Below are 20,722 nucleotides of genomic sequence, written 5' to 3'. Positions count from 1 at the left end.
AGAAGACTTAAGCCTGAAACTTCCTTGCCATCTGTGGGGGTTATGTGCTGTGCGTGGGTAACTCATCATGTTTGGACCCTGCACACAAACACCTCTAATAGGAGGGTCAGTAACCAATGTGCCCTGGATGAGAACCAGAGATGACCAATATCTTGATTATATTTTGTCCACTTTCAAAAGTTGTCGTAAATAGTACAGGGTAATAACGAAGGGCAAGTTCCCTCAACTTCTTCATTCCTGTGCCTCCAGAAGGTGCAAGGGGAAATACCACTACAGACATAACCTAACATAGCAGATGTATATCAATGGAAGATTATGGGCCACAGCGTTTCCTTGACTAAGAAACAACTAACTTCCCAGAACCCAGTACCGTCTGAAAAACACTGACTGAAAGAAGTACAGCGATTTCTTTAAATGTACCCTCAGGTTGGTTAAAGTTTCTTTTTTAAATATGAAAGTGAGGCAATAAAAGGGAATAATATATCTATGGTATAAAATTTGATGACCATTTCAAGAATAAATGCTGTACAAAGGTTGACAGTGGGACATACAACAATACCAGCAGTAACTGTGATTATATCAGAACACCAGGATGCCCAGATACATGCGTGGGTAGCTCATCTAGTCCATGATTTTCCTTGCTTTCTGGGACTTGTAATTCTGATTTTCTAATGGATGAATGGCACTACAAATCCCAGAATGCAAAAGAAAAAAGAACACCTTAACTGGATGAGCTACTCACATGGAACCGGGACACAAGAGCTCTGTAATTTAACTTCAGACCACAGAGATCGATCATACTGTTTGTATGGGTGGTGGCTGTAAAGGATACACGAAATAGGAAGTTCTGTGAACTGAAGGACATGGTATACAGTTCTAATTTGGAGATGACACGTTTTATTGGGGGCAGAAGTGGCTATTTCCATGGTATGTTGCATGGACATAAAATTACCTGAACACTGAGAGGTAGCATGAGGGCTCTGTCATTAAGAGGTGGTGACATGTTTGGTATCAAGTGGGGAGCACAGGAGTATAGAATCAAGTTAAGTTGACAGTTGACTGGACTTATCTGGCCACAACCGTTTGGAACGTGCATAGGAATCCCTGGCATTCCAGAAGCCTCCTTGATTGTAATCTTGAGGGTATGGGGGCTCTGGAAAGCCTGAGCACTGTGGATGTACCAACAATAGTCAAAAGGGGTAAGAGGGAGACTTGGGAGATGGATTCTTGAAGGTGTGGATTACTAACGGCAGAAAGCGGCATCTTGGACATCAATGATGGAGAGATAGTTTAAGGTAAGTTAGAAGTAGGGATTAATACAGGGCCATAGCAACTATTGATGCAGCAAGCACAGTAGCACTGAGGCCCTGAAGGGCCCATTGAGCCCTGATTTTTGCTATAATTACTACTCCAACTGCAGTGAGAGGGGATATTTTTCTTCCTTGCACCAGGACCCATGGTATTCTTGCTCCACTACTGGAGGAATTTGATATCCGTCTCAGTGGTTCTGATCATTAAATAGCATATTGCCATGAAGTACAAGTCAGTCTTGGAGGCAGGAGTCAGTTGGTGAGAAAAATAAAAGAGGATTTGGATGGGGTTGTCTAAAGGAGAAGATGATGGGACCAAGATGACACTCCGGAGGAACAACCCAGTGAGAGAGATGGGTGTGAAGTTGGAGGAGCTCACAATTCAGAAAATGGTTGGATGGCAAGATAATTGGAGAGAATGGAAAGTGCTGTCTAAGTGGTATTTGGGTTTGACGTGTGCCTGAAGCATGTTTTGGTCATCATTTTCGAAGTCAGTAAAACTATCAAAAAGCATTGGGGAGAGATGGTCAGATGTAATTAACTTCAGTAACAGGACACTTGGTGAATCAGAAGTAGTATTGGAGAGGGCTGCAGAGGCACCGATTCTTGACTAATGCATTGGTGAATCAAAATTAGTCTTTTTAGTGGTATTGTGTGACCTATGTTACATGGAGGTGGGTAGTCAGAACAGCAGATTAGGTTTTAATATGGTGATCACTACTGTAGACTTACTGTCAGGGGAGATGAAAAGAAGGAGGGAAAAGATTAATATGAAACCTAGATGAAGGTCTGTTGGAGGAGAGTAGTTGTTTACAAATTTCAGGGGGAAATTTAAGAGGAGTTAGTCGAGTTAAGAACAGTTAAAATTCGTGGAAGGTTAGAAGGGAAGTAGGGAAGGAGAAGTGGATAGGACGATAGGGTGGTGTGAAGTAAGAGAAGTGGATAGTGGTTTCCTGATTATCTACTTGATAGAAATAGATGGCACTAGTATTGGGAGAGTAGATGATGTATACACAGAGGATAGAAGAGAATATGAGGCCTGTGAGAGCTGGCATGAGTCAGAGGCGAAGAGGACATTCTAGGAGCAGGGTGCTTGACACATTAAACCTTCACAAGTAGCGCGACCAGGACAGATTTCATAGTTACTTCGACCCTTTGGAGTGTGTGTAAGCTAAAGGGATTACGCTAAAGAGTACAATTTACAGTATTGAAGCACTACTAAATGTTGCAGGTTAGAATAAGAACTGTTAATCCACAATTTGGTGGCAGAGGCGCTAGCAATCAGCCGCACATATATCATAGTAATCATAGATAGTAAGATTTCATACGATCCTTTGAAAGTGCACAAAAATCAGGGACATACCACCACCGTCCTCCAAAATAAAACAACAACATTTATCTATTTCAACACTACTGAAAATATAGTTTAGCATTCTACATATAGTATGTCACTAAAGTCCAAATGTGAAGTAAAACCAACATAAGAACTTATAAGTGACCTCAGAAGTCCTTTTGCGATCACATGATGATTCAATGTAGAATATAAAGAGAGATAGCATTTAAATAACTTCTTCACATTAATTAATACATGAACCAACTTTTTGCTGTAGCCAATGCATTTCGTTTATAAGAACTTCTTAGGGACTCATATATCCAATGTAATTCAGGATTAAACGTAAACGTGCATCACTTTAAAGGCTGACATTATGAAATGTGGAGGCTGCACCCCATTTCATCAGAGTATACAGGCCTATTAACCCAGAAATGGATGACTGGTGGCGATACATGTTTCTGCTGGATCATGTTTTAATGAATGCCTAGAAGTTTATGAAATAAATACTATCTCTGTATATTCACATTGGATTATCGTGTGATTGCAATAGGACTTCCAAGCTCGCTTACATGCACTTATGTTGGTTTTACTTTAAAATTGGGCTTTACTGACATACTATATATTTAGAGTGTTGAACTATATTATCAATAGAATAAGAACTGTAAAGCAACAAAACATGCACAAGGAGTGGATGGAGTAAGACAAATCAATTACATTTCTTCAAGATTGAATTTCGAAGATTTAATGAAACAGATAGGTAATAATTGTACGAAAGAACATGTAGCAAGTAAAATCCTTGCACCATCTGACTAAATGCGACATTAAATTTCCAAAGTTCTAACAAAAAGGTGGATAGGCAGAACATCAACCAAGAGGCAAACAAACAGCATATTAAATTGGGGAGAACATAAATAAATACAGGACTACATTATTTTCCCTTTTCAGCATTAGATGTATATCGAACAGAATGGCTCTCACAAACACTTGCCAGCTCCATCACTATAGCCTGCTGAAGGCTCACGCTAAATTGAAGGTGGCACAACAGAAGGCAGAATGTCAGGAAAACAGATTATACTGGTAGACATTTCTGCAGTATTACAAGGTGGTTCTACTCAAGATTGACACAGCATTCATAGGTGTTTGCAAGCACCCTTCATCTCTTACCTATTTCAGCTAATAAAACCTCAGCAATATGCCTCTGTGCAGTCCCCTGGTACACTAAGCCAATTCCGATGACTGCAGCCACCTGCACATTATGAGGCACGTCCAGTTCAGTTGAAGTTGGTGGCAAAAGGGCAGGAATGTGGATGCTAAGTAGTCTGGTGACAGAAATATCCATTGTTCCTAATTTGGCAGCAGAAACTCCCAGCAGGAGACCAATGCTCGTCATTTCATGGCCCTGCAATTGGAGAAAGGAATCTGCGGTTAAAAGTATTAATTCAAATGTTTTTCTAATTATACGTACACTATGCCATAATATTAAAAAGCAAATATATGCTTGGCTTATTATGACATCTGTTGCCGATGATGATTGTACAACATGTTTCTGTCTCTATTTCAATGTTGGCTTCCTTAAGGACACTCTACACCCCACAAACTCCTCTGCCTTGACCTATATTGTGTTAGGTGCAAGAGCAGCAAAAGAAATGTGACCTGTTTCCTGGATTCCATCCGGCCTGTTCTGCAATTCCTGAGAGGAAATATTGTAAAAAAAAGCTCTTAGAGCCAGAAAATATCAGTTAACTATTGATCCCCATTAGACTGAACCCCTTAAGTATTTATCCATCTTGAAATACACCCCACACATGTTCACACAAATTGAGAACACGCACTGTGCTCATTTTATGTGCTACATTCTACTCAACTAACTATTCTTACTACTGTATCACAGTTACGGAGATGGTGTATTAGCAGATATCTTGTTTTAACTGATTCGATATTTCCCTATGTCAAGAATAAAAATAAACTAGAGTTGGGTTGTTGGTCTTGAACTGTATCAACAGTGAGTCCGGGTCAAGCAAATTCAATCACCTAACTGCTGCAATTTTGCATTCTATGCTGAAATGTCGCTCTAACAGACAAGATCTGTTCCCAGGTACATATAGTGTCCTTTTGTGGGAATTCCTCTTTCTGTAAACATGGATTGCTCAATGAGCATGTCATGTGTATGGAAATGTGATAAAGTTATCGAGCCACTGTTCTGTGTGCAAGTGCAATTGGGTTGTTTGTAATTAAAACAAAAATTGTCCCTTCGTTATGCTGTCTAAGTTTAATTTCTGAGAATAACTTCTACTCCTATCGTGCTCATAGTGGGAGCCTAAATGTAGTGAATGTCCTAGCTGGGCATGATGTAACAATGTGGAATCATGAGTTATGTAGTTTTGCGTTTTCCGAATCATCAATTTGTTCATTGCTGGCCTAGCATTTCGCATCCTGGTGCAGCAATATATATATTTCTAAGAATTTAGATTCTTCTAATGATATAATGATATTAGGTAGATAATACCTATGATATTAGGACAAATAAAAAAAACGAGAATAAATGCATGTAACCACATTGTCGACGATTAGGAATGCTGGACTCCACAATTTATGTAATACCAAATGAAAATGACATTTTGCTCATCTATTCCAATTATATGCAGCTAAAATTCCCCGGACATTACTATATGGGGCAGACTGTATTTCACATGGAAATTGGATTATTTAAATATAATCAATGGGAGGTTTTTTTTAGAATTATCTCCTCAGTACGCAAATCACACATCGTTCAAGAGAGACAGCTTGAGGCTGGGTTAACTAACGTAGATGCCTGAGCTTTAGGGGTAACACCAAGAAGAACTCCTCTAAGCAAGTAATATTCTTCAAAAGAATATAAATCAATCGTTTGCTTGTCTAAGTCTCAAGGAGTGTGACTATTTTACACTGAACAATATAAATCATGCCCTAGCTATCAAGTATGCCATGAAGAGTTATAATTTCATATAAGACAACAAAATGCTGCGGAGCTGGCTGTCAAAGCCAAAAGCTTTATAGGGAAAAGCACAATGATCAAGCAAAGTCAACCATGCTTGGTCAATTTAATACAACACAAAACCTCTTAGTGAATTTGCAGCAAATATCCTTCTTTAAATATATTGCACTAGAGACTGGGAGGACTAAGTTATAGTGAGACCATATGTCTCAGTATAGGGGCAGGTAGACGATTTAGGGCACATACTATTTGTCATATCTTCGTTAAGGTTTGGTTGTTCTAAATACTTTAAAGTGTGTTTATATGAAACTTGGTAGTATGGTATGCGCAGACCCTGAATTTAGTTATAAGTCGTCCCACAATAACAGATTGTGACTTCCAACATAAACGTCTTATGGCAGAAACTATTTTAAAACCGACTTTAAACTGCTCTTGTGTTTTATTGTATTATAAACTGTGTAGCTAACTATACTTCTAAGGATGGACTTGTGTGCTTTCGTGTTTTCTCATTTGCGGTCACACGTAGGAGGAATATATCTGTTCTTTATAAAGTAAAGCTACAAAAATTAGGGTACTACAATCAAAAATATCTATAAGACTGTTAAAATGTCAAAATATTCTACAACACATTGAAACCAGCCTTTCCTCTTTCTTGGTAAGATGCAGCTTTTTGTAGACGTAGTGAGAGTATGCTTCCTAAGCACTCTCCCGAGGTGTTGTCCAATTACAAACTACTTAATAAGAGATCAAGAGGATGCTAGATCACCTCATGTGAGGTCTATAGCAACAGTAGATTACAAAACAATTCTTATTTAATGGGGTTGTCTAGTAAACCAAAATGAACAAAAATTTCCCAGGTAAGGAGGTGGAAAGAGTTGTATAAACGTTGCCAGATACTAATGGGCATCCATCAATTCATCACCAAACTCCTTTAAACAATTGTTTTGCAATATTTGTATAACCCGGGTATCCCATTAGCAGCTACATAGTATGCCAAATGACCTCTTGTAAGGGAATAGGCCTTGTTATTGGGCAAATGATATACATTTTATTGTAACTTTTCAATTATCTATTTTAATGCAGGAAATAGAATACATTTGAACATATATGTACGGTTCTATTAGGTATTGTGCCTATCGTGAGTCACTGTGTACCTACATTTCTTTATAAATACAGACAATTTAGTCAATTCAGTATCTACTACTTTATGCAAATGTTCACTACCCTTTCCTTAAACAAATGTATGGCTTGCTATATATTATGCATATTTCAATTTGATATACCTTAAAATCAATAAAAAACTTTCAAAAGTAAAAAAAGAAAGAAAAAAAGGTTACTGAGAGGCATGATTTCTGAGCTAACTTGTCTATGGCGCTCACAAGAAGACTTGTAAATAATAAACATCCACCACCCACAGATTTAAGTGTTTACTAACAATTGAAAAATGCTCTAAGCAACACGGAAGTCCACAACAAGATAAATTTTCACATACAATCAGTAAGGAGCATACTTGAATTACAATCAATTACTTTCGGTAGGCAAATAACAGGTATGATGCGTTTAACCTACTAAAAGTTCCAACCTTTGTCAAGTAGTCATGAATGTTGAGTGTGGCCAGTTTTGTGAGGTGCCCATTGAGGCCAAGGGCCATCAAAAATCCTGCATATTCATTGGCCAATTCAGCGTTTTTTGGTTTGTTGTACACAATCCAGGCAGAATCTATTTGGGATGCTGATGCAATCTTCAACCCTGCAGCAACACCATTGTGAAAGCTGGCCCAGCAAGCCATATTGGGCGGAACATCAATATTTCCGCTATTGAGGTCTACTGTGGTGTTCCTTGGTGGAGCACGGCCTGTTTATGGGAAAAGCATAAAAATAATTCAAATGGATTTTTACATACCATGCTTTCTAAATTAAATAATTCAAAAAAATACAAAAAGCGCAGGATCCCAGGCATTGAGGCTTCTTGGTGCTACTAGTAAATAATATTCATTGATGGGAATAAAGCTTGTTTGAATGCTAGAACCATTGTGCCTAGGGGGATGCCGTCGGCTCTACCCATTCTTCAATCTGTCTTGCATGAAAGCCATCTAATTTGGATACAATACTCTGCAATCAAAGATCCAATTCTGTTACTACCTTGCTCTACATACTGGTAGTAGCCTCTCCAACATAAATAATTGCTTTCACATACTGTGCCCTCAGTTAGCAATAATAGCACCGATTTCCCCACTGGTTAAAAAAAAAAAAGATTTTCTGTGGCTTGGGAAAAAAAGAGGCATTTAAAATATCGGTGTCTGCCTCATACTAACTCTTCTGCTCCAGGCACTTGATGAAGGCCTTCTGTATTAGGTTTATAATATGTTTACTCCGAGGTACGGCTTTGCTGCTTGTAGAATGTAAGAATTAAAGACCCAAAGGTGTGGAGCTGCAGCAGCTACTCACCTAGTTATCTCTGCTTTTGAGATTGGAGTTTGTTTACAAACAACTCCAGGTTAAAGAAAGATATGTGCAGGAAATTAATTAATCCTGTATGCTATTTTACTGAGATTGAATTGGAGAGTTATGGGTAATAGACAGATCTCTGTAGAATATTTGTACATGTTTATATTATTTTGAGATCAGCACTTTACACACAATCCTCGGCATGGGTTGAATTATTACTCTACCTATCTTTGCATACATTGCAGACGATCTAAGCTTCATGTTAGGACTGATGGCAATCTTTATCACACCACTGCAAGCATTAACAGAATAAAAAAATACCATCATCAAAACATACAAAAAAATGCAATGTGTGCATTAAAACCTCACACTCTCATACACAATAAATAAATGTGACAATAACTGTTCAATGTTTAGCTACCTTAGACACCTTTGCCCCCAGAAGCAGCCTAACTCTCTAATCAGATCGTAAGCTACTCGTAAAGGGAGTAATCCACTCAAGTTCCAAATAGGTGTTTTTAAAGACGGCTGGAAATTGATTCAGTGTGGTGCAGCAAGGAAGAGCACATTATCACAGGCTGTGAAGCTGTACTTTAAGTTGTAGATGACTTATCAATATGTGGTCGGAATGTCATCATGAGGTGAGATCGTTTTGCTCCCCCTGTAGGTTTGAGATGGTGGTTATTTGATTTGGCACATGAGGGCCATTTAGGCCAAGGTTTGACCAGTTAAAGACTCAGGAGAATTTTGGTGGCTAGATCTAGATGATCAAGTCAAAAGGTGGGTGGAGTATTGTTGCATTTGTAAGGAAAATGAGAAGAGCTTCAGAGTAGAGTGCAAGAGTGAAGAAGGGGAGATTGATGATCCGGGTAAACCCTGGCATACCATTTGTTTAGACTTTATTGGTCCCATATTAGAATTGCCTGTGGATCTGAGGTTTGCAGTTATTGTAGTAGATGTACATTCTAAGTGGCTAATTTGAGAAAATTTATAAAGAATGTGACCACAAAGTCTACCATTTCTGTGATGGAGGAGATTTTTGAGGAAGGAGGTGTTACTGTGGTATTAATAACTGATAATGGCACTCAGTTAACAAACCGTTGAGACATAGGGAACATGGCAGACAGTATGGAGTGGGCCTATTGCACCTCTCTGCATAGTGCTACACAGAAAATTGCCTTCCAGGTAATGCTAGGGTGTTTATGAAACAGAAAGCCCTATTCAGCCTGCATGGTTTAATTCTCAAACTCTGTAACTGCTGGGGCCACACCTCATATTGGCTCACCAGAAAAATTTAAATTTGACCGCTGCTGTGTTACAGGTCCGGACATGCCTTGAAATATGAAAGTAGATGTGTACAGACTCACCCACATAGAGAAAATATGTGAGAAGGCAAGGAAAGTACCTCACGGACGTAACACCCGAGGGGGTTCCCGGTTTGTTAATCACCGGTATACCCACTTCTCATCATCGGTTACTTTCCTTGCTAGGAGGATAAAACCAGTGCAGAGGAGATATGCACAAGAAAGAATAGAGAAAAGAAACAGACAAGGAGTGTACAGATACACTACCGAGTAGGACAGAAAGAAGTGTTTAAGAAAAGACTAACAAGTGCCTACACCCAACAACCGACAAATATAAAAATGTGGGGTTTGGCTGGCAAAGTCGATTTTATTCTGGTGCTGCCAAACTCCACCATTAAAAATGGTTAAATTACTACCATAAATTTTGTGACTGGATCAACATGTTTCATTGCCTTGTCATTGGCAACTTCGTCAGGGCAAATAGTTGGGTCTCTATTCTCAATCCCCCATTTTTTCATATGAGGACCTGTACACATACATACATTAAAACACAGAGCACAGCAGTGGTCATATGGTGAGTAAATACAAGAGGCTACAGCACACAACACCACCCCATTGTCGGTGGCTGTATGGCGCTATAAGTACCTTATGCTCGATTGTAGCAGTCGTACCGACGAGCATCAACAGACGGCGTGTCAAAGATCACGGATCCGTCGCGGAAACTCTTAGATGTGAGTAACCTGTGCAGGACACACATAACGGTACCGTTGCTATACTGTAATGTACTTAGATCGAATACAGATATAGTCCGGTTGTGTTAGTAAAATGAGGAGTTAGAAAGAAGTTGGAACTATGCTCCCCATGTTGGTGTCATCGCAATGTGCTGTCTGCCTCTAGAATGCACAGCGGTGACACCCTTCACGTTCATTTAAAACAAACCGATGTTATTTGTCATAAGGTTATCAGTATTCCAAGTACGTGCAGATTGGAATATGTAGAGTGATAACTAACCGGCAATAGCCACATGCTTACTAGACTGCCAAGAACTACCCATGTAGCCTCATGGGATTACAGGCGAGTTATGGGGCTTACCTGCAGTGTAGCTCACAGAGTGCACCCACCGCCAATAGCATGCAGAGAGGAAAGATCCTACCATAACTGACACGGGGCTGGCAGCAATCAGACCAAAGCCACATACTCCCAACACCGGCTGGCACATACCGATGCCGAGTCCCTCCGGCGCTTCCGACGTCTCACAATCCACAGCAGGATTGGCGACGCGGAAGTAAGCCTGGCGGGACTCCTCCCATCGCGCAACGTGGCGGCCATCTTGGGTAAGTGATGAAGTTAGAGTAAAGGCGATCACAGTCGCCGAGCTTCAATTTCATAGGGGACAATCCCTCGATGTAAGTGTAGCGCTGAGTGTCGTGACTATCAAGGAGCCATATGTTATATCAAGTGCTCAAATAAGGGAAACGAAACCCAGGGCTGACATTCAGGTTGGGTGCTTCATTCAGGAGTTGGTGGTGCAGACGAGCCCGATGTAGGGATATGTAATATACAGAATATGCAGAATTACAATAATGCCCTAAAAAATATATATATACTAATGTGTAAATAAGAAGTCAATAAGGATGTATAAATACACATGGCACCCCTGTGCAAGATTGAGCCCAGAGGGGAGTACTGACTCAGGTGCATCAAGCACTCAGCAAACTGAAGGCAACCTCAGGTGGAAGAGTAATAGAGGGTATACCAAGCCTATATCTGTGATACATAGATGGTTCAGGGAGCCCACCCAGAGGACCTATCGTCTGCTCACTTTATTCCACTCAATGGAATCATTAAGCCCCTCTTTGTCAGCCTTCTCCAGGTAAATCCACCTCGCCCTTAATACCCCACGTGAGGCTTTGCTTGAACGTAATGTCAAAACTAATCAGCCGTGTTTACCAGTTGTGACCACCTTTGACCCACTATCCACAAAAATAAGACAGATTATCCGCAAACACTGGACATTACTAGACACTCCAAATGACAAGATGCCAGCCCCGCGCTTTGCATTTAAAAGGGCGGCCAACTTGCGTGACAAGTTGGTACACACCAGGAATGCGACCACTACCTCTGAAGTTAGCACGATCCCGGCAGGCCACTATCCTTGCGGCGGGTGCACCGTGTGCCCGCTGACTACCGCCACAAAGGAGATTACTTTACATAATGGCAAGACCTGGCACTTGACCAAATTTAGTAATTGTAATACGACACACGTCATCTACAGGATCACCTGCAGCTGCGGGCTACACTACATTGGCCTTACCACACGCAAAGTGAAGGTCCGCATCCAGGAACATCTTAGCACGATTCGGGCTAAGAAACTCACCACACGCCTGGTGCAGCACTTTAAAGAGAAAAACCATGGACAGGGCGATCTAAGGTGGACAGTCTTGGAGAAAGTGGTGGGCAACACACATAATCTAGATATGATACTGGCCAGGAAAGAAGCGAGGTGGATTTACCTGGAGAAGGCTGACAAAGAGGGGCTTAATGATTCCATTGAGTGGAATAAAGTGAGCAGACGATAGGTCCTCTGGGTGGGCTCCCTGAACCATCTATGTATCACAGATATAGGCTTGGTATACCCTCTATTACTCTTCCACCTGAGGTTGCCTTCAGTTTGCTGAGGGCTTGATGCACCTGAGTCAGTACTCCCCTCTGGGCTCAATCTTGCACAGGGGTGCCATGTGTATTTATACATCCTTATTGACTTCTTATTTACACATTAGTATATATATTTGTTTAGGGCATTATTGTAATTCTGCATATTCTGTATATTACATATCCCTACATCGGGCTCGTCTGCACCACCAACTCCTGAATGAAGCACCCAACCTGAATGTCAGCCCTGGGTTTCGTTTCCCTTATTTGAGCACTTGATATAACATATGGCTCCTTGATAGTCACGACACTCAGCGCTACACTTACATCGAGGGATTGTCCCCTATGAAATTGAAGCTCGGCGACTGTGATCGCCTTTACTTTAACTTCATCACTTACCCAAGAGGGCCGCCACGTTGCGCGATGGGAGGAGTCCCGCCAGGCTTACTTCCGCGTCGCCAATCCTGCTGTGGATTGTGAGACGTCGGAAGCGCCGGAGGGACTCGGCATCGGTATGTGCCAGCCGGTGTTGGGAGTATGTGGCTTTGGTCTGATTGCTGCCAGCCCTGTGTCAGTTATGGTAGGATCTTTCCTCTCTGCATGCTATTGGCGGCGGGTGCACTCTGTGAGCTACACTGCAGGTAAGCCCCATAACTCGCCTGTAATCCCATGAGGCTACATGGGTAGTTCTTGGCAGTCTTGTAAGCATGTGGCTATTGCCGGTTAGTTATCACTCTACATATTCCAATCTGCACGTACTTGGAATACTGATAACCTTATGACAAATAACATCGGTTCGTTTTAAATGAACGTGAAGGGTGTCACCGCTGTGCATTCTAGAGGCAGACAGCACATTGCGATGACACCAACATGGGGAGCATAGTTCCAACTTCTTTCTAACTCCTCATTTTACTAACACAACTGGACCATATCTGTATTCGATCTAAGTACATTACAGTATAGCAACGGTACCGTTATGTGTGTCCTGCACAGGTTACTCACATCTAGGAGTTTCCGCGACGGATCCGTGATCTTTGACACGCCGTCTGTTGATGCTCGACGGTACGACTGCTACAATCGAGCATAAGGTACTTATAGCGCCATACAGCCACCGGCAATGGGGTGGTGTTGTGTGCTGTAGCCTCTTGTATTTACTCACCATATGACCACTGCTGTGCTCTGTGTTTTAATGTATGTATGTGTACAGGTCCTCATATGAAAAAATGGAGGATTGAGAATAGAGACCCAACTATTTGCCCTGACGAAGTTGCCAATGACAAGGCAATGAAACATGTTGGTCCAGTCACAAAATTTATGGTAGTAATTTAACCATTTTTAATGGTGGAGTTTGGCAGCACCAGAATAAAATCGACTTTGCCAGCCAAACCCCACATTTTTATATTTGTTGGTTGTTGGGTGTAGGCACTTGTTAGTCTTTTCTTAAACACTTCTTTCTGTCCTACTCGGTAGTGTATCTGTACACTCCTTGTCTGTTTCTTTTCTCTATTCTTTCTTGTGCATATCTCCTCTGCACTGGTTTTATCCTCCTAGCAAGGAAAGTAACCGATGATGAGAAGTGGGTATACCGGTGATTAACAAACCGGTAACCCCCTCTGGTGTTACGTCCGTGAGGTACTTTCCTTGCCTTCTCACATATTTTCTCTATGTGGGTGAATCTGTACACATCTACTTTCATATTTCAAGGCATGTCCGGACCTGTAACACAGCAGCGGTCAAATTAAAATTTTTCTGGTGAGCCAATATGAGGTGTGGCCCCAGCAGTTACAGAGTTTGGGAATTAAACCATGCAGGCTGAATAGGGCTTTCTGTTTCATATTTGCTGAGTGGGGGGCTGCCCTATATAGCCTTATTTTCCCCCTTACATCCCTTATTGAATGAATGCTAGGGTGTTTGCCAGGTACTAAGTTAGTTCCTGCCTGGTTGAAGGGATAGGTCAGGAGTGGAGGAAGCGGAATGGACAAATCTTCAGGAGATGAAAACAAAAACACCATGTTTGGTTGTGGCGATTGAGTCAAAATAAAGTTAAGAAGGACTACAAGGGTTCAACGTATCCTTTTGCATTGCCAGAGTTGGAAGATAGGTTGTCATTTGGAAAATGGCAAAAGGTGAAATGTCATAAATATAACATTGTATCAGCTAGGAGGAGAATGTGTAAGGGAGGAGGATGATGGATGTTCAGGGGCGAGGTTTTATGAAGGATGGGGAAGTCAGGGGTAGTAGACTGGGTCCTAGTGGTTGGTGATCCTGCTGTTGATTAAGGTGGTGGTTCAACATCTATGAGCAGTTCAAGAGTTCGTAGACTGCCCACTTACATTGAAGACTATGTCAGATCGTAGTCCGGGCCATCCTACAAGGTTCATATAGCACCCACTTACCTTTAAGACTATTTCAGGTTTTAGCATAGGTCATCTTTTATTATTTACATTTCCTCAGTTATATTTATCATTGTTCTATTTATCTTTTTTTTCCTCAGGAGGGAAGGGAAGTGGAAATGTTATAATGTGTGTACATTTGCATGGGTTCTATTCTTGCAATTGCATGTGTTCTATTTTAGGGTTCTGGAATAGATTGTAAGGTGGAGGGAATTCCATTGGGGTTAGTTGATGCTGGAACCTTGGGAAGGACTGACGCCAGGTTGTGTCTCCAATAAAGCTTACTGGAAAACCCACCCCACTAGGTGTGCCATGGCATCCTTATTCTGAAACAGCATCCAATAAGCAATTCAATAGTACCTTTGAGCTCATGGTAGAAGGCATTTTCTACTGTCCAACTGCCCAATAACCACCGACTCTGCCCAGTATCAGACGAAAATGCCTGGTATGATTGCAAGACTAAACTAAACAGCTCCAGCAAATAACTTGATGAAAAGTACATCTGATAAGGCACAGCTGGGCTGAAGAAATATCTGCCAATTAAGATTGTTGGGGGAAGAAGGAGAATACCCAGACGCATGTTACAAAACAGCGCAAAAAGAAGAATAAGAAGTAACCTATTAATACCGATGCGTGGGTCAATACGGTTGGCATGCTTACAAAAACATATTTACTTATTGAAATTATCCTTCACAAAAGAAAAAGAAAAAACGTCAACAAACCAGTTAGATTCAGCTTAGGTATGGGTAGGGTTTCGGTTGGAACAGGATGATGTGAGAATAAGGTAAACATTCCTCGTCCTAAAGGAAGCGCCATTGTCCTCTGGCATAGCTGGAGGAGTCTACAATGGAAATCAGAAACATAAATAGCATAAAATGAGTTCTGCACTGCAGTAATTTCAATGCATCATTGTCAATGGTACAATCCAATGCTCAGTACAAACTGAAAATGAAACAAATAATTCACCTGCAACAGTTTTAGCCTTGTATTGTTACATGTTCACCTACTGTCCATGATTATGCCCTCAAATCGGAACATTCAGCTGTGTTTCTCTAGATTTTGAATATGTGTGGACACTCACCATGGGACAGTCAGTAATGTGCTCCCCTTATGACATGTACTAGGCCTCCATAATGCTATGAGCACCAGCACCATCTATGCATTTTTGTTTTTACCACTTCCTTTGGTTTGTGGGTTGCCTAAGCTATATTTAAGAACTCCCATTTCTTCAGAGGGCTAAAGATTCCATACAGAATAATGATTACCAAGCTGCAATACTGTTAGAGTAAATTTGTTTATTTTGCTGTGCTACTGTCACATGGTGCGCATGGATTCTAGTGTAGAAAAAAAAAGTATACATATCATTATTATGTGCAATATTCAGGTATTATTTGTAATATTGAGGTATGAAGTAAAATACAATCATTAAATCTTTCAGTCCTACAGCAAATGTATTGCATGTGTTGCAGGCATTCTGCCCAAAAGCAGATCTATGTGCAGGATTATAGGACCTTGGCATATAGGGAATGATTCATGCTACCACCTTAGTACCCACAAGTCCAGGACGGACTAGCTATCGTGTCTAACTTGCTCGCCTACTCACTAACAGAGAAACAAGTGATTAGACACCCCAGAACACAACACTCCCATTACTTGTCCACAATAAGATCTGACAGAGGAACAAAACATTTTTTAATATTTATTTTAACTAACATGCCCTAACATGCAGTATACGTGCCACAACAAGCAGACAAATGCATAGTACAAATAAAGCTAGTCCACATATCATGAAGCATAGCAGCTAGTCCACATATCATGAAGGAAGATATCATAATGAAAAGACAATAGAGAAAATACTATAGAGCCTAACCTCCGTCCCCTTGCTAAGAAGAAGTATTATATATATAAGAAGATCTCTGGGCTTTGTCAGCAGACCCCATACCTTAGCCTATAGAGATGTGTGCTACCTATTCAATTATCCCCGTAAGACCAAAGTATGTTGTCCCAAATAACAGCTGCATTGGTAAGTTTTGTGTAGGTGCTAAGGCCTGACCAGAACAAAATAACAAGGGGCTTTGTTTATAGACCTTGCACACAAAGTTCAGACTAAATCCCAGGAACCTGCAGTAAGTGAACACAACAATGAGTTCTCATTTGAAAGCAGCCATAGAAAGTGTTACACAAACAAAGTCATGCAGTAACGTGCACAAAGCAGCAGGTAAGCTGCAACATGCTCACGCTAACTTAGAAAAAGCGACAATGTTCCCAGGGGCCACGTGACACCCTTCCCTTAGACAGGTCATTAGCACTTGCCTAAAACAAAATTCAGAGGTAAGCAGAGGAAAAGCATCTTGGAGGTATCCAAATTAGAATCTTTGTGGACTCCCCCAAAACGATTTTTACAAGTAAAAAAACTGAAAATCAACCAACTGGGTACCCAAAGAATATCCATTCATAGCAAATCTTCAGAGTAAGAAATATTGCGGAAAAGCGGAACGCCATAAACTCCAGTATGTTGTCTAAACCTTCCATAGTAACTAGATATGCCATCCAATCATGAACGAGCGCACATGCTCCTCAAATCCAGAGGCCGTTAGGGGCATATCAGGGCAACCTGCGTTAGCTTCAATGAAACTCTGATCCAAGAGGCGATGTGCCCAAGCACAGCTACTCAAGTCTGCTGTGGGTCCAAGTAGAGGTTCTCACACCAGCCGCCTACCCATCGAACATTCCTGGTTATGGGCCTTCAACTGACCCATTAACAGTTTGTAATCCAGGACAAGGAGTGACCTATTGGAGAGGCAGACATCCAGGGTCCATTCAAAAGGGCACTGGAGGTAGTGGAACACAGGTTGCATGCAGGTAAAGTAGGCATAGCGGAAGTCAGCCAATATTCGATGTCAAGAGCCTGTAATGGCACTGGACCAAAAAGCTGGCGCATTCGATTACGGTACAGCTGCAACTGGACCAGGTTTGGCAGCTCCACAGATCCACAGCTCCACAGATCGAGCAGCCATTGCGGATCAGCAGCAGAAGTATAAGTATGTCACAGATCAGCAGGAGCACTAGAAGAAACTCTCAGAGTGCGCTGGAAAAAATTGAATGGATAAAAGCCGATATTACTTCAAAAATAGTCTGAAAGGAGGTGACGAGGCCTGATCCCACAAGTTTATAAAAGTGGGCTAGGCCCTCTGTATCAGACGCATTAAATATTTGATGAATTAATTCTCCAAAACATACTGGGAGATTAGTGTTTAATAGTGACTGAATCTCACTTGTGGTTCTCACGACCTGCAATTCGGTCTTACGAGCCGAAGTAAGAGCCACTTCTTATTGAAACAATAGCGCTTTGAGTCTGCTTAGCTCATTGAAATCTGTTTTAAAAGTTGGAATGGAAAGTCACAGCGAACTATCCACAATCTCAAGCAGGGTGGAAAGAGAACATTGCTGCAACATGTAACACGCTGTGACACCGTAACTGTATACGGGATAGCTGCCCATAAGCCACAGCAGTTGTGGTTATTCAGTATAAGAAACTGCCACTTGAGAGCAAAGTAAACTCGGGAATAATAGCTGGGAACGAAGTCCCTTCTTTTAAAAAACACAAGCTAAATTAGGGGGCGATACGTTCAAGCCCAGTGAAGTTTGACTTGTTTGCAGACTAGGGAGTCTCCTACCGTAGAATCAATCCTTTCCTGTGAGGAAAACCTCATGCTCATTGATACCGAAATGTGAAAGACAATGACCATAACTCATGAATATAATTACTCCTGAGGGGGTCATATCTACCAACCGGATCGTGTTTCATGCAGGCCGTGAACTGAAATAGTGAGATAGGTAAGGAAATAAATCCATATATTAACCACACAGCTGAATCAGTCTCCACTAGATGCAAAATATTGTATATGTTGCGTCTTTCATTGACATCAATTTCTGTTTATCTGTCAAATTAAATGGTATAAACAGTACAGAAGTATTCAGGTAATCCCATGGCACTTTTCCACTTTTTAGCGTTTGCAAGGTCCAACCAAATTACATTACAGAACGTAACTGATTTTGATCATAGTACAAAACAGACACTTCATTAACAATGTGAACGACTGATGATACAATATCATCCAAAGTATATATACGAGGAGACAGTGTATCAATGCAGTTATCGACCACTCACAGAACTTTTTCTAAATTGTCCTGGTCAATTTGGGGCAGGCAGACCGCAGCCTCCATCTGCAACACCTTCCAAAATTTATTTTATGCTACATAAACAAAATGTTTTGCTCGAGGGGATTTTGGACCTAAAAGATAATCTGCAAGAACTAGGTCATGTGTCAAAAGGGAAAGATGTTGTTTGACAAATGACAATATGGAATGTTTTAACAATTGATGACATATTTTACCTACAGAATATGTGGTAACCATGTGTGAATGTGGAAAACAAGAATCAGGTCTACTTTGTATAAACCCTTTCGTGGCATTTAAAAAACGTAATTTGCATGAATTTGTGCTCGTTGGCCTAAAGGGTCAATAGTAGAAGAATTTATGGTACCATTCTGAAACATGCCAGTGAAATTATCAATCGTGTAGTTTGTATGTTCATGCCATGAATCATAAGCAGCTAATTAGGGAATGGCTGATCCATTAACATTTTTAGCTGCGGCCAAAACAAAACAGGTAGATTGCTGCACCGTCTGATTAAAAAATAGTTGCTTCGACCGTATCAAGCATGTGTGATGCATTGATTCAATGCCTCGTACTTGCCAATCTTTGGTACCCCAAATAGATTTTAAATCAACTTCCAGTAATCATAACCCTTCATGAACAAATCAGTAAAGAAGGAAGAGGAATAGATCAATTTAGTATGGGTCAGCATAAATTTGTTGTAACCAGTAAAATGCATCAATTGACTCCTTTGGGTCTCAGAGCTGCCCTGTACCGGGTTGGGAAAATGTTTCCATTGGGTATAATTAAAAAATGGTCTCTTAGTATTGGTCTTGTGTAAATAATGATGGCCATAATGTTGGTAACAGAATAAATTGGCATAATTTGCAGAGTTTAAATGCAAATCTTCAGTGTCAAAAGCAGTATAATATTTTAAATCAGAAAACAATGAATAAACAGCGTTAACATCCCAATCATCAGAATGTATGCCCGGCAAGACCACATGAAAGAAACGCAAAATACGTCTAGATTTTGTAAAGTCTCGGTCGGACCATAAATATCATATGCAGCTTTATCCCACACAATACCATCACTAATTGGGAAGGCCAAATTGTTTACTAAGGCTTGATCTCTTTTCACCTTATGGGACGAAGTATGTGGTGCCAGAACTCCATCAACCAAGTGTACAGCAAAGCGTTCAGGTAAGCAATAGTAATTAACTAACAGGAAAAACACAGTCAAAAACCCAATCCACATGAAGAGGAACACTATCGCCAGCACCATCAAGGCATATGTCCAGGGTGGGACCAGGTAAGTATTTTTGAACCAGGAGATGAAGAGACTGGTACGTGTAGATGGCTCAGCCACAGACGATGACAAAAACGATGCAACTGAAAAAAAGCTGTTATGGTCCATATAGTAACCACTGGACCCCAGCTGAATCAACTGTGGGTGTTCATCAGTGGAAGTTGAATGAATTGTATTGTCAGGAATATCAAGTATAATTTCAACTGGCAGAGAAGCATAGAAGCATACTCATTATCCACAGTTGAAGATGTAGAAGGTTAAACAGGCAGCAAATCAATTGAAGATTCTATCTTCCCCTCCATTTGTTGGGGATTAATCGAGGAAATAGAAGCCACCGGATTCAGGGAAACATCCTGGTGTGGGATGCTTGTAGGCATACTATTCAGTATTGGCCATATGGTGTAGCTTTACATGCTCAATTGAAATGTGACGATTCTCCTTACAACCAGGTAGCAGAGGCACAATCAAAGTATGGGTGCCTTTCAAACCAAGGACTCAGACCGATGCACAGTATGAAGGGCCAAATTCTTTCTTGTTCTCCACTTTTTCTCGGACCAGATCACCAACTTTAAGAAGCTAGCCAGAAATCGGAATCAGCACAGCCACATCTGTGGAAGAGGGCAAATGGGCTTTTACTTGTGAATTACAAGCCTTTTATAGATCCAGCAACATAGCACAATTGTTATCTACATCAAACGTTGCGGCAGCCGCCACAACGTCTAGGCCATCAAGGTCTGGCACAAACATTTTAATGCCAAAGAGCATTTCGTAAGGGGTCCGCCTACCCGGGGATCTTCTTGGGAGATTATTAAGTGCACATTGAACTCCATATAGATGAGCCAA

The 20,722-nt window shown here is 41.0% G+C and overlaps 1 protein-coding gene across 1 annotated transcript in view; it reads right to left on the bottom strand.

The window, feature by feature from the left end:
• ANAPC1 (anaphase promoting complex subunit 1) overlaps nucleotides 1–20,722 on the bottom strand; it is a 763,513-nt gene that overhangs the window by 288,590 nt on the left and 454,201 nt on the right. The window contains exons 26-28 of the mRNA XM_086926883.1: nucleotides 15,136–15,254; nucleotides 7,200–7,471; nucleotides 3,808–4,042 (exon numbers count right to left, since the gene is read on the bottom strand). Of these exons, the coding sequence (XP_086783009.1) occupies nucleotides 3,808–4,042; nucleotides 7,200–7,471; nucleotides 15,136–15,254 (626 nt within the window). The remainder of the gene's footprint in view (nucleotides 1–3,807; nucleotides 4,043–7,199; nucleotides 7,472–15,135; nucleotides 15,255–20,722) is intronic.

The sequence above is a fragment of the Lissotriton vulgaris genome, chromosome 6, assembly GCF_964263255.1.
Source record: "Lissotriton vulgaris chromosome 6, aLisVul1.2, whole genome shotgun sequence".
Lineage (NCBI taxonomy): Eukaryota > Metazoa > Chordata > Amphibia > Caudata > Salamandridae > Lissotriton > Lissotriton vulgaris.
Note: the sequence above shows the minus strand (reverse complement) of the source record. Positions and strands in the feature narration are given on the sequence as shown.